Source organism: Plutella xylostella, chromosome 5 (assembly GCF_932276165.1).
Source record: "Plutella xylostella chromosome 5, ilPluXylo3.1, whole genome shotgun sequence".
NCBI lineage: Eukaryota > Metazoa > Arthropoda > Insecta > Lepidoptera > Plutellidae > Plutella > Plutella xylostella.
The window spans coordinates 11,413,418-11,426,385 of record NC_063985.1 but is presented as its reverse complement, the minus strand read 5'-3'; the positions used below and the strand labels follow the sequence as shown (position 1 = coordinate 11,426,385).

At 41.5% G+C, this 12,968-nt stretch overlaps 1 protein-coding gene across 1 annotated transcript in view; it reads left to right on the top strand.

The window, feature by feature from the left end:
- The window catches only part of LOC105386363 (myosin-IIIb), a 34,541-nt gene that overhangs the window by 16,462 nt on the left and 5,111 nt on the right, over positions 1-12,968 (top strand). Inside the window, exons 2-11 of the mRNA XM_048633127.1 lie at positions 5,921-6,103; positions 7,778-7,933; positions 8,013-8,294; positions 8,379-8,681; positions 8,760-9,041; positions 9,412-9,600; positions 10,047-10,249; positions 10,901-11,081; positions 12,140-12,290; positions 12,561-12,771. Coding sequence (XP_048489084.1) covers positions 5,942-6,103; positions 7,778-7,933; positions 8,013-8,294; positions 8,379-8,681; positions 8,760-9,041; positions 9,412-9,600; positions 10,047-10,249; positions 10,901-11,081; positions 12,140-12,290; positions 12,561-12,771 — 2,120 coding nt within the window. The 5' untranslated portion in view covers positions 5,921-5,941. The remainder of the gene's footprint in view (positions 1-5,920; positions 6,104-7,777; positions 7,934-8,012; positions 8,295-8,378; positions 8,682-8,759; positions 9,042-9,411; positions 9,601-10,046; positions 10,250-10,900; positions 11,082-12,139; positions 12,291-12,560; positions 12,772-12,968) is intronic.

Genomic DNA, 12,968 nt, shown 5'->3' with positions numbered 1-12,968 from the left:
CTCTACCAGACAACCTTTATATTGTGACTATTTGTGACGTCTGGGTGACGGCAGTGGACAAACGGCGAAAGTTAGCCAATAGATACCTAATACCTATTACTGAACCGAATATAATGAATGATTTATAAGAAATTACTTTCAACGCTTTCCATTCTCTTTGACTGTTAGCGCTTTATATTTGTTATGATAATATCTTCTATGTTTTTCTATAATAACATAATATTTATCATAAATTATTATACAGCTCAATCAGGATTACGTGTTTACAAAAACTAGACTACTTTATGAATGAATGTTTTGGTAGAAATTAAAGAGGAACTTGTAAATCAACACTTTTATTAGATTAAAAATATTTACTACCGTAACACCTCATTAATTCTTAGTGCCAGAATGAGACCATCAATAAAAGGCCATAAACATATCAATCGCCTGATGACGATGATGAACTAATTACTTGTGGAAAAATATACAAACTTGATTAGCGTTTAAACATTATTGATTTATTGTCTTCATTTCTCCTTCTCATATTTCTTTCTAAATAGTTATTATAATAGCTCTTTCTAATATTTGCGAATAACAAGCAGGTAGGTATGGTATGTACCATGAATATTTATCAAGACGTTTGACTTGTCATCAACTGCGGACAAATTAATAAAACAAGATAGATAATTGGTGCGTTTTCACTAATGATTTTACGATCTCAACTCAACACGACGCTATAAAAATAGTTGTAAGTAATGTAAGTGTAACCCAAAAAGTTATTATTAATCTATCATTTTGTCAACAGAACTGTCGTTAATTTATAAAAATAGACGCTATAAAATAGTTATACATTGTATGTTTTCGTATCGCAGGAAGCAAAAACTCGGATTAACATAGGGGAACCCGGGGTAAGACGGGGACGCTAAGGGAAAATTAAAAAAACAACAGGTATTTATAACCACAACGTTATCAATTATTTATGGCTCATTAGGAACTTAATGACGAATACTTTGGCACAGCTTTTGCCAAAAATGTAATCATTACAATTGACTTATTTTAAGAAATGTAAAAAATGGGAAATAAACCATCTTGCCCCATGTACGGGGTAAGATGGGGTAAGTATACTATGTGGGGCACAAAAGAGACAAAAACACTTCTTCTGTGATTTTATCTTCAACACCAGCACCTGCAGTGTGAGCCCAACGCCTGCACTTTTGAAATCCGACCCACTTTTCCTTAGATTTAATGTTGATATCCTCAAGTAGAGGTAGACACAGTCATCTTCGTTGTTATTCTTCTTCGTAGGCAGTATCTGCTTTGTCTTTTTAGCCAACTTCCCTATAGCCCTTTTAGAGCTCTTCTACAATGTCAAATATCGGATTGGAGAAAAAAAAAACTTAACCAAGCTAGATCCGTACCCTATCTTGCCCCTCCAAAAATACCCCGTCTTGCCCCACGTTATATTTTTTATAAAAATAATTCATAAAAAAATATTTTCAATGTTAAAGTGATTTTGCACATATTTAAACAAATCGTACCAAACCTTAAATAAAAAGACATAATTACCAAAAATGACACTGTTTTACTTACTGTGTTGTGACGTTGTTTCTACCCGTCAAAAATAACATGGACGCTACGCAAAAACAAACAATTGAGCTTACACATAAAACGCATGCGCTCACACCTGCTGTCACTGGCGCACTAAAGGTCAATCATTTAAGGCTTTCTATTGGCTCATTACTCAGTTTCCTAAGATGTATAGTTTGGCATATACGTGGGGGGTCCCGTCTTACCCCGCGACCCCATCTTACCCCGGGTTCCCCTACAATGTGTGCTCGAACACACCTACCCGCCTGAGAAATAGCGCCTCAATCGGAAGAAAAACCTCGTGAGACTTGACCTCTAAATTCAATGAAAAATCTTTCTTAGAGATGAGATTAAATAATTAAAATCACGGGCTCACGGGCTAGTGGGTGGTACTAATTAAGATTGAAGCCAGACTGAGATTAACAATATACGAGCTGGATAGAGTATCAGGGCAAAAGAAACGTCTCGAATTACAAACCTCTTCTACCACCGAGCTCCTATATTGAATTTAGATGCCGGCTAAAAAAATGCAGTGCTGTTGAGTATGAAGTTATTTATAATCTATGGTTGTTTCGTTGTTTGTCTATGGTTGAAAACCTCCCATTGGTTCAGTTATAAGATTAGCGACTTTATTCATTGGTACAACGGTTGTCATTAGGTTGAACTTGAAACGGTTTGACAGTATTAAACAAAATGCGGTCAGATTTTAGCTTTGTTTTGTATGTGACACACCATGTCATGTGGTCGTATATCATTATTCTAAGTTGAATCCAGATTCGTTTTGAGATAGAGTATGGAATGTTATTGTGACGGAAGCGTCGGTTTATGTAAGTGCTGCACTGGAAGTGTCGCTAACTCGCTACACTCACATTTGCATATTATATCCGCGTATCGAAGGGAAAATGACACTTGCACACCACTTCTTTAGCATCCCACATTTTATATTGTATACTTATGTAAGTCTGGTGCATAAAATAGAGAATGGTCTCTGGCGTGTGTAACATAAATAGGTATCCAATGATTCGTAATAAAAACATATAACTATCTAATAACTACTTACTGATAAATATATTAAACATGTACCTAGTGGTACCTACCCTCTGATTGACTATTTTAGTGACTAGGTAGGAACTCAATGATCATAATAAAATGTTACATAAAGATTTTAAATCAATTGGCCAAATTGGTGAATGTAATTATATTTCATGTTGCCAACTTTGGCCATTCGGGTCAACTTGACCGTATAATTACAATTATCATTATCACTTAGCGTTAGCACCTGAGCAATGGGCCATCAATCTCAAGATTCATGAACCAGTGAGCGACCAATTATAATTTAAATCTTAAGACAATCGTAAATATAACACATCATTATAGCCGCACTAAAATTGCGTAACTTCCGTCTTTACTTTTTTTCTTATTTTACGCCGCACTGTCATTACCTCCCATACAACAATACATACATAATTACGGACACATAATGTGAAAAGACGCCTTTGACAAAATATGCGAAATCATCAGTGTCGGCTGCATAGTACATAGTCTAATTTACTGTAGGTATATAGGTACTCTGTTGGCCGTGAGGTAGACTCTCACATCCTTTTCCAGCAAGGAGATTCGGAACCAAAATAGTGTAATAGAATGAAGCCCATATATTAGGATGATTTCTTACTATCATCCTTATCGTCATGATAGACTTAAAGACCTGTCGGTTATTACCAGTAACCGGTTTGTTGATAGATTTAGCGGTCTAGACTCTAGCCAGCAGGTGATTAGCCTACTCAGCTCTGCAGGTCCTACAGATAGCCTAGAATTTATTATCGTCTTGATCTATTGCGAATACTGAACTATATAGACGACCGAATGGCGTAGTGGTTAGTGACCCTGACTACTGAGCCGATGGTCCCGGGTTCGATTCCCGGCTGGGGCAGATATTTGTTTAAACACAGATATTTGTTCTCGGGTCTTGGATGTGCCCGTAAAATGGCAATAGGCCCGCCCCCTATTACATTGGGACTAACATACACTCTGGCGAAAAGTGGGTGCAGCAATGCACCTCTGCCTACCCCGCAAGGGAGTACATTAGTACAAGGCGTGAGTGCGTGTTTTTTTTTTTTGTTGAACTATATCATTGGTGTTGTAAATCGGACACGTACCTACATTGGAGCGTGACATTTAATACATTGTTTGTTACATATTCTCAAAATGATGTAAGTGTAACCTTAAAAGTTATTTATACTCACTGGCAATGAAATTATTCCAGTGAGAATAAAAGCACCAAATTACTCCTAAACGGAAAAGGCTAGCTTAATAACGCCTTCTGCAACACATTCAAGTATATTTAACAGAGCATCAGGATATTACCAACTACAAACGATAATATTTTCATAAAATTTTAAATTAAAGCTTTGAAAAAATTGGGATTTTTTGGCGTCGAAATTTTGTTAGTGGAACGTTTTCATTGCCCGTGAGTGTATTATGCACTTTGTGAACTGTCGTTATCGTTAATTTATTTACACTTTTCCGACAATTCGGCAATGAATATAATAATTGTTTTGTTTAATTTTATGCAATTTATATCATGTCTTACCGCGTGTATGTATGCTATAACGAAGAAAATGATTTAGGTACATTCTGCGGTTAAATTCAGAGGCGGCTTATTTTATAGTGAAGGGAAATGCTTAAGGTATAATGTCACACATAAAATAGTACGATACGATGGACGCCAGAATAACGAAACAACTAATTTGCCACGTAACTTGTGTTGTGTGCGTTAAATAACGAATCAATATTGCAACAGTTACAGTTAGATAGTCGTGCGATAACCAGAAGAAATAGAACACACTGTACACAATATTGACTGTACACTTGAGATCTTGAGATGACACAACGAGACCTGATCCTACCTACTGTCGGAATACAACCTGCTACATTGCATTTTGGAATTGTAAAATTTTACGTTGATTAAAATATTACCCCCTTATTCATAGAGAAATTACAGAACGTTTTAACTAATAAACTGTTTTGTCCCTCTCCGACAAAGTACAATTTGTTCTTTGACAGAGAGGGACAAAACAGTTTATTAGTTAAAACGTATTGTAACTTTTCTATGAATAAGGGGGTTAGATTTTTACTTAAAATTACAACGACACTCACGAGCAATGAAAAAGCTCCACTTACAAAAGGCCCACACCAAATTTTATATTTTTTTACATCTTAAGCTGGTAATATTCTGATGGGCTGTTAAATCTACTTCAGTATTGCAGAAGGCGTAATTAAGCTAGTCTTTCTTGTTACTGTTTCGCTGTAATTTGGTGCTATTGTCTTGAACTTTTTCCTTGCTCGTGAGTGTACCTGTTCCTGGATATTTTTTCCAGAACATAACTTCTTTTACAGTATTAATTTTTTTTTGTGTTCGAGTAGGCACAACACAGTTTCCCATACAACGGTCCATCGCCCTTCTACGGCGAATGACAAAGGTAGATAGTATATGGATAGCACTCCCATTTCCAAAGCAAGGATATGCATTTCCTGTATGTACGAGTATGTAGGATGTAGGTGTCACTATTCGTGCGTAAAATATAAAAAGCTGATCGTGATTATTCGTGATGTTATGCTCTATAAAGTTATTTATATTATGGCCTTACTCATTTGCATTAACACATAGGTAAGGTGTAGATAGACAATCATACCTACATATATGATTGTACTTAAATGTATAAATCATAGTAAGTGCTTATTATTGAAAATCCATACAGCTGAACTCATAGAGTATTTAACTATTGCAGTGACCTATTTCACCACCGCTGTTATTAATATTTCACAAATTTTAACATGTGTTTACTATTTACACACGTCTTCTCCCAACGCAATCGTTTACCATAGAGTTACGAAACGTTCGAAGTCCCAAACAAAATACATGACGCCCACAGACGCTCAGGTAACTAGATTGGGCAAACTTGACCCTTAACTACTCAATATTCATAGCCTTAAGTTGTACAACTTCATTCAAGATCATGCGTAGTACCGTTACGACATAAGGGGCTATTCAGTATTCTCATTTATTTAGATAATGAATAGTTTATAAGGTGCTTACAATAGTTTTTCAAGCTTAGTAGGTACTATATATATATATATATCATATATATACTTTATAAAATTTTTCAAATCGCTAGGCATTCTACCCTCCTCTTTTAGATAACTCAAGTCAAGTGTAGAGTGACGTGCCTTATGCTGCCTGCTTGGCCAATGACCAGGGTATCTCACCGGTAGTAATGCTCCAACTAATCTTCTCTCCCTTTCTCCCGATTCATGCGGTACCACAAACCCTAATCTCCCCCTCTCTCCTCAGATGCCCGCCCCATGCTGAGCGATGCGGGAGAGCGCGTACCGCGGGCTGTCCCAGCACGTGGAGCTGGACCGCGCCGCCGACCCTCGAGACCGCTTCCAGCTGCACGAGCTAATAGGGGAGGGGACGTATGGCGAGGTGTACTGCGCACGGGACAAGAAGACCGGGAGGCGGGTCGCTGTTAAGGTAGTGTGTTTTTGTGTGACTTACTTAGGGCGCCTGCAAATTAGCCGCAAATTGTCGCGCGGCCACAGCGCGGCTGCAGCAAACCATTTGCTGCAATTTTAAGGAGCCCTTACTATAATTATCAAGGTACAGTTCGGTCCAAACAACTTGGTAGTTATGAAGTTGGCAGCGAGTGCACTTTTGTACCTTGTCAAACTAACAAACCGCCTACAGTTTGGATAGTTTAATAGCAACCAACTTCAGGAACTATCAAATTGTTTGCACCAAATTGTACAAGTAGTCTGCTCCTCCTACTGGATGACTAGCTAGGGTCTTACGTTATCACATACGTGATAAGTGATAAAGATCGTTGTTTGCCATAGAAAACGACATGATCAAGTCACATCGTAATCTTTTTATGGTAGGTACTTATAGTTATCCACAAACTCCATGACTATGCATTTCGTAATGAAGATGATGATGACATAGCCACTTATATTTAAGTTTTCCTATTAGAATAATTAGTAAAACGAATATAAGTAACACTTGTATAAGTAGCAGAGGTGCTTAGTGGCTATTTGTATACTTAGGTGCTTTAACGAATTTGGTAACATGTTTGTTACTGTAGGTACCAACCTACTTTTACTTTACCAGGCATTCTGATGATTCTGGGATTATATTTAGTCTAGATGTGGTCAAATCCATCTGTACATACAAATTTAAAAAAAAATGTAGCATAAGTACCACTTAGGCATGAGCCTATTTTACTTAATAAAGTGATGAACTCTGTAATATGTGCAGAAAGTAACTATATGATTATGAACTTGAATTAGACAACTACTTTGAAAATTAAAACAGACACTAATGGGGCCTGCAAAAACTAACGCCTTGCCATTGCAAAGAATAGAGATAGTTTAGCTGAAACAACAGTGATGTTGGCTGTGTAAATAAACGCAGATACAGGTAACCTCCATGCCGCGTTCCGCTTTACTGAAGCGCTAATTATGCTCCATTCACAGCACATAATAGAATTTATGATGCCGCCAAGAGCTCGCCAGATCTTGGACTCGCCCATGCGTCGCCGCTCTGTTATTATGCAGATGATATGCTCGTGCTGGCCACTTGCAGACGGTCACACTATTAATGACGGCTTAATATAAATATACGCCACGCTTATGCAAAAATAAAAACAACATTAGCATGCAAATGTAGCGGAATTTCAAATCTTGAATGGTTTCTAAAAATATGATGATGGCGGATCTTGGACTTTTAATTGGGGTTTCATAATGCTATCGTCAAGGTAAAATCTCATGGTGAAGTCTGATTCGATATTTTAGGCTTATTATCATGTTGTCTCGAGTAATTTGCTACCGCAGCGGGCAGACTTGACCTGTACATTCAAATTGTGATGAATGTAGAGGTCGTTTGCTATTGAACAGAGTGTTGTTTGCAATTGATTCTGTAGACGATATCTCAAAGTTAGCATTCGTGTCAAGGGCGCTGAACAATGCGTGCCTTGACCAGCTCCCGTTGATGTCAATGATCGCGGCTTATTGTTTGTATTTTATTATGTCGTATTAATTATGTAATTTTGTTTTCATTGTATTATTCTCATAAAGTTATGGCGCACTGTTAAAAAATGCGATCTTATCCATTTATCATAGGTACAAGTTCATTGAAATGTTATCCCGGCAGGTCCTCGAGAACATAACAGAGAACATCGAGGAGATCGAGGAGGAGTTCCTGGTGTTCCGCGACCTGTCGGCGCACCCCAACATCCCCGAGTTCTTCGGCCTGTTCCTGAAGCGCGGCCCGTCCGCCGACGACGACCAGATATGGTTCGTGATGGAGGTAAACAAACACTCTAATTGTGCCGCATTAACATTCCTCGCCAATTACTGTCTTGTGTAATGATGGATCTGTTGTGTAGTTATGCACGGGCGGGTCCGTGACGGACCTGAGCGCGGGCATGCGGGCGCGGGGGGCGGCGCTGAGCGAGCCGCAGCTGGCGTACGTGCTGCGCGGGGCGGCGCGCGCGCTGGCGCACCTGCACGCGCACCGCTGCATGCACCGCGACGTCAAGGGACACAACATCCTGCTCACGGAGGACGGCGAGGTCAAGCTGGTCGACTTCGGCGTGTCCTCGCACCTCGCGGCCACCGTGGCGCGCCGCAACACCTCCGTCGGCACCCCCTACTGGATGGCTCCCGAAGTACGACACACATTCAATTATTTCTCTAATTTCAAATATTATTGGAGCAGAACCGCAGTTACAATCGAAGTTTTATTTTTGCAGGTGATAGCCTGTGAGCAGCAATTAGACCAGTCGTACGACTGTCGCTGCGACGTGTGGTCGGTGGGCATCACGGCCATCGAGCTGGCGGAGGGCGAGCCGCCGCTGTCGGGGCTGCACCCCATGCGCGCGCTGTTCCAGATCCCGCGCAACCCGCCGCCGAGGCTGTCCCATCCGGAGCTCTTCTCCTCACACCTCGCCGATTTCATCGCTGAGTGCCTCGTCAAAGACATGTCTCAGAGACCGTTCGCGAGAGAGCTGTTGGAACATCCTTTGTTGCTTGCCGTCGACCACTTTGAGGACAAGGTATGAAGTAATAGCATTTTAATAGTCGTCTCGAGATTTAATGATTCGTTTTAATTAACTAAGTGTTTCCTTTCGTAGATCCGGAAAGAGCTGCAAGCCGAGATAAAGCGTCAGCGGGCGGACGGGCGCAGCGCGCGCGCTCCCGACGCGACCACCAAGCGGGGCAAGCTGAAGTCCCACAGGAAGGCCCGTCCCGAGGTGATGTACACGGACGACCTGGCGACCCTCGAGGCGCTCACCGAGGACGCCATCGCTGAGCAGCTCTCCCGCAGATACAACCAGAACCAGATCTACACGTATATCGGCGATATCCTCGTCGCCGTCAACCCGTTTACTGATATCGGAATTTATACCACCAAGGTTAGTTGTGAATGTTAGTTTTCGGTGTTTGTATAAGTGATTGAATTTGTTTTGCAGACCACCTTGTAAGTTTAGAAAGGTCAAGAATCAATCATTTGCAAAATTTATGGTCAATAATATAATAATAATATAATAATAATATAATATATCTTTATTTCAATGCTATCGTTTTATTACTTCTTGCATTTTTGATTTTTCTGTTCAATTTAATTTCACTCTATTATCAAACACCGTAGGTATATTAGAAATATAATGTACTTGTATTATAATTACTTAAGTACATATTTTTTTAATAACTAAAACTATGTTAATCCGTTTCTTGTTACCTATATATTTTATGGTACTATAATCCCTTTACCCTATCCTCCAGACCCAGCAACTCTACCAAGGTCGCTGCCGCTCGGACAACCCGCCGCACATCTTCGCAGTAGCGGACGCGGCCCACCAGGCGCTGCTGCACCAGCGACAGAACCAGGCCATCGTCATCTCCGGCGAGAGCGGCGCCGGCAAGACCGAGTCCGCTAATTTGTTGTTGAAGCACTTGGTGTTCTTGTCTAAGGTTGGTCTGGTAGCATGGACCCTTATCGGTATTATTATCTTAATTGCAACAATTTACTATTTTGTTACGGCTGTTCCGTTTATGATAAGCCTACGAAATAGTAGCCATAAACTAAATTGATTAGGTACTTAATTATTTATAGTTTGGTTTTCCAAATGTTTATGATAACAAATTCAAGTTCATTCACTTTAGACTGCTCGATATTTTTATACACCAAATTACAAGGGTAACCTTTTAAACCGGATCAAATCACACAGAAAAAGGAAAACTAATAATAATAATGATAAATCCCGACTAAGTAGCAGATGGTAACAGCGAACTTTCTCAGACGCATTGATTTTTAATTTCCTCACATGAATTAACCACCACAACCACCACAACCATAATAATAAATAAAACTCACCACCAAGTCACTACTCTAAAACCCCACCCACTTCTCTCCCCAGACGCAAAACCGCAACCTAGAAGAGCGGATCCTCCAGGTCAACCCCATAATGGAGGCGTTCGGCAACGCGCGGACCGGCATCAACGCCAACAGCTCGCGCTTCGGCAAGCACCTCGAGCTGGCCATGATGAATGTGGGCCGGATACATGGAGCCAGGATCTCGGTCTACCTGCTGGAACAGTCCAGGGTCGTGCATCAGGCCATGTAAGTTGCTATTGATAACTGGATAGCAAAAGTTTACGTTGTGCGTTGTTGCTATAACGTAATAATAAGGCGCTTTTAGGTCTTTTTATTGACCTGACCATAGAATAACGATAACGAAAACTACCTGACCTGAGGCTGGTAGTTGTCTTGTATTAAAATAATCTTAGGACAAGCTGCTTAGGTATTTAGAGTCGTTATAGTACTTAGACGACTGGATAGGTAAAGTTTACGTTGGGCGTTGTTGCTATAACGTTTCAATAAGGCGCTTTTAGGTGTTTCCGTATTGACCTGACATAAAAAACACACACTCACGCCTTGTACTAATGTAATCCCTTGCGGGGTAGGCAGAGGTGCATTGCTACACCCACTTTTCGGCAGAGTGTTATGTTAGTCCCAATGTAATAGGGGGCGGGCCTGACCTGACATGTTATTTTATATTTCCATTAGAACCACCAACTTCTCAAGATTTGCTTCAATTCTACTCCATAATCCAATACTAGTTTTGCAATACAGAGCAAAAATCTTAGGACAAGCTGAAATTCAGCAGGAGATACCTAACACCTAACAGTCAAGATTTGGATGAAATTTAGAAAACCTCTTTTAACACACTACAACAAAACTTTAAATAACACCCTGTTTCTGTCATTCCAGGGGCGAGAGCAACTTCCACGTGTTCTACTACCTATACGACGGGCTCGAGAGCGAGGGTCGCTGGCGTCGCTGCTACTTGGACGAGGCACTGCGGGCACGACACCGGTATCTACAGCCACTGGCAGGAGGACACAGGGAGCATAATGTGCACCGGTGGAGACAGCTCAACCAGGCCTTTAAGGTAATTATAACCACCCGCTGGAAATATCTCAAAATGTGCTACAACACTCGATATCGGGCTACCTTGTCTATCAACTGTAGGCTCCATCTATAGAGAGAGGGACGATGAAGAGGCTGCTACCTCGACGAGGCACTGCGGGCTCGACACCGGTACCTGCAGCCTCTGGCAGGAGGGCACAGGGAACACAATGTGCACCGGTGGAGGTAGCTCAACCAGGCCTTCAAGGTAATTATAACCACCCGCTGGTAATGTCTCCATGTGCTAGAACATTCGATATCGGGCCTGGTCGTTCATTAGCTGTAGGGTTCATCTATAGAGCGAGGGTCGGTGGAGACGCTGCTACCTGGACGAGGCGCTGCGGGCGCGACACCGGTACCTACAGCCACTGGCAGGAGGACATAGGGAGCATAATGTGCACCGGTGGAGACAGCTCAACCAGGCATTTAAGGTACTAATAACCACCCGCTGGAAATTCTCAAAGTGTGCTAGAACACTCAATATCGGGCTACCTTGTCTATCAACTGTAGGCTCCATCTATAGAGAGAGGGTCGATGAAGAGGCTGCTACCTGGATGAGGCACTGCGGGCCAGACACCGGTATCTACAGCCGCTGGCAGGGGGTCACAGGGAGCACAATGTGCACCGGTGGAGACAGCTGAACCAGGCTTTTAAGGTAATTATTAGTGGACTGGACATGTAAAGCGTGGTCGAAGTTTACTCGATCTCGGCCTCTCGTGCATCAGCTGTAGGCTCCATCGATAGAGCGAGGGTCGCTGGCGCCGCTGCTACCATCATCATGATGGTAACCATCATTATCAGCAATATTCTCTTAAGGAGGGCAGTCTCAATAATGATGCTGATGTGGCCACGTGGCGCGCAAATGACGGCATCCATAAACTTGACACTGTAATATTTTTTGTACAAACAACGTAGGTACCTACGTAACTTTTTATCTTGGAAGAAAATAATAAAAAAAAATATTATTCTTTACAACAAAGTATCATCTTGAACAACTCTACGAGTAGCAACTTTTCGTTAATATCACTTTTATATTTACAGGTTGTCGGATTCCAAGATGAAGAAATACAAATAATTTACAAAATTCTGGCTGCCATTCTACATCTAGGAGACATCGAGTTCGGAGAGACCACTGGAGAGGACAACACGGATAACCGTGCTACCGTCATCGACACTGCGCCTTTACATAGAGGTAACACTGAATCCATGATTCTTTTATTCTTCTTAGCGTGTTGCTGATAAATTTTACAGGTTGGCTAGAGATTTCTACCAAAGTGAAAGTGCTGGCCAGGTTACCCCAGACGCATGTAAGGTTAACTTGATACATCACTCGGGGACTTCTTTTGGTATACATAAATAGTTTTCTAGGCTCTTATTGTTTCTTATGTCCCTTGGCCTGCTTTTATGTTTCGTGTCCCACAACATTTGACACCAACACTACAAATACCACTCCCCCTTCCAGCGTCCTGCCTCCTCGGCGTGGAAACCTCTGAACTCCGCGAGTGCCTGACCAGCAGCAGCGTGGTGGCGCGCGGGGAGACCATCGCGCGGCACTGCTCTCCCGCCGAGGCCGCCGTGGCCAGAGACGCCACCGCCCGGGGGTTGTACGCGAGGGCGTTCGATAGGATCGTGGAGCGGATCAACGCGCTGTTGTGCCAGAATCGGCCGCATATGTGAGTTGGTTGTGCTTTTAATGGTTAATTTATGCTATGGAAAGAGGTGCTACTCATTGTCGTCATTCAATGGTGCCAGCCAAGCTTCAGCGGTTTTTCAGTAGCAAAATTTGTTTACAATGATATCGTCATGATTACTTATTTCAGTTTCCATGTTAGATTCTAATGTATTCATATGGTAATGTAAATTTTATTTT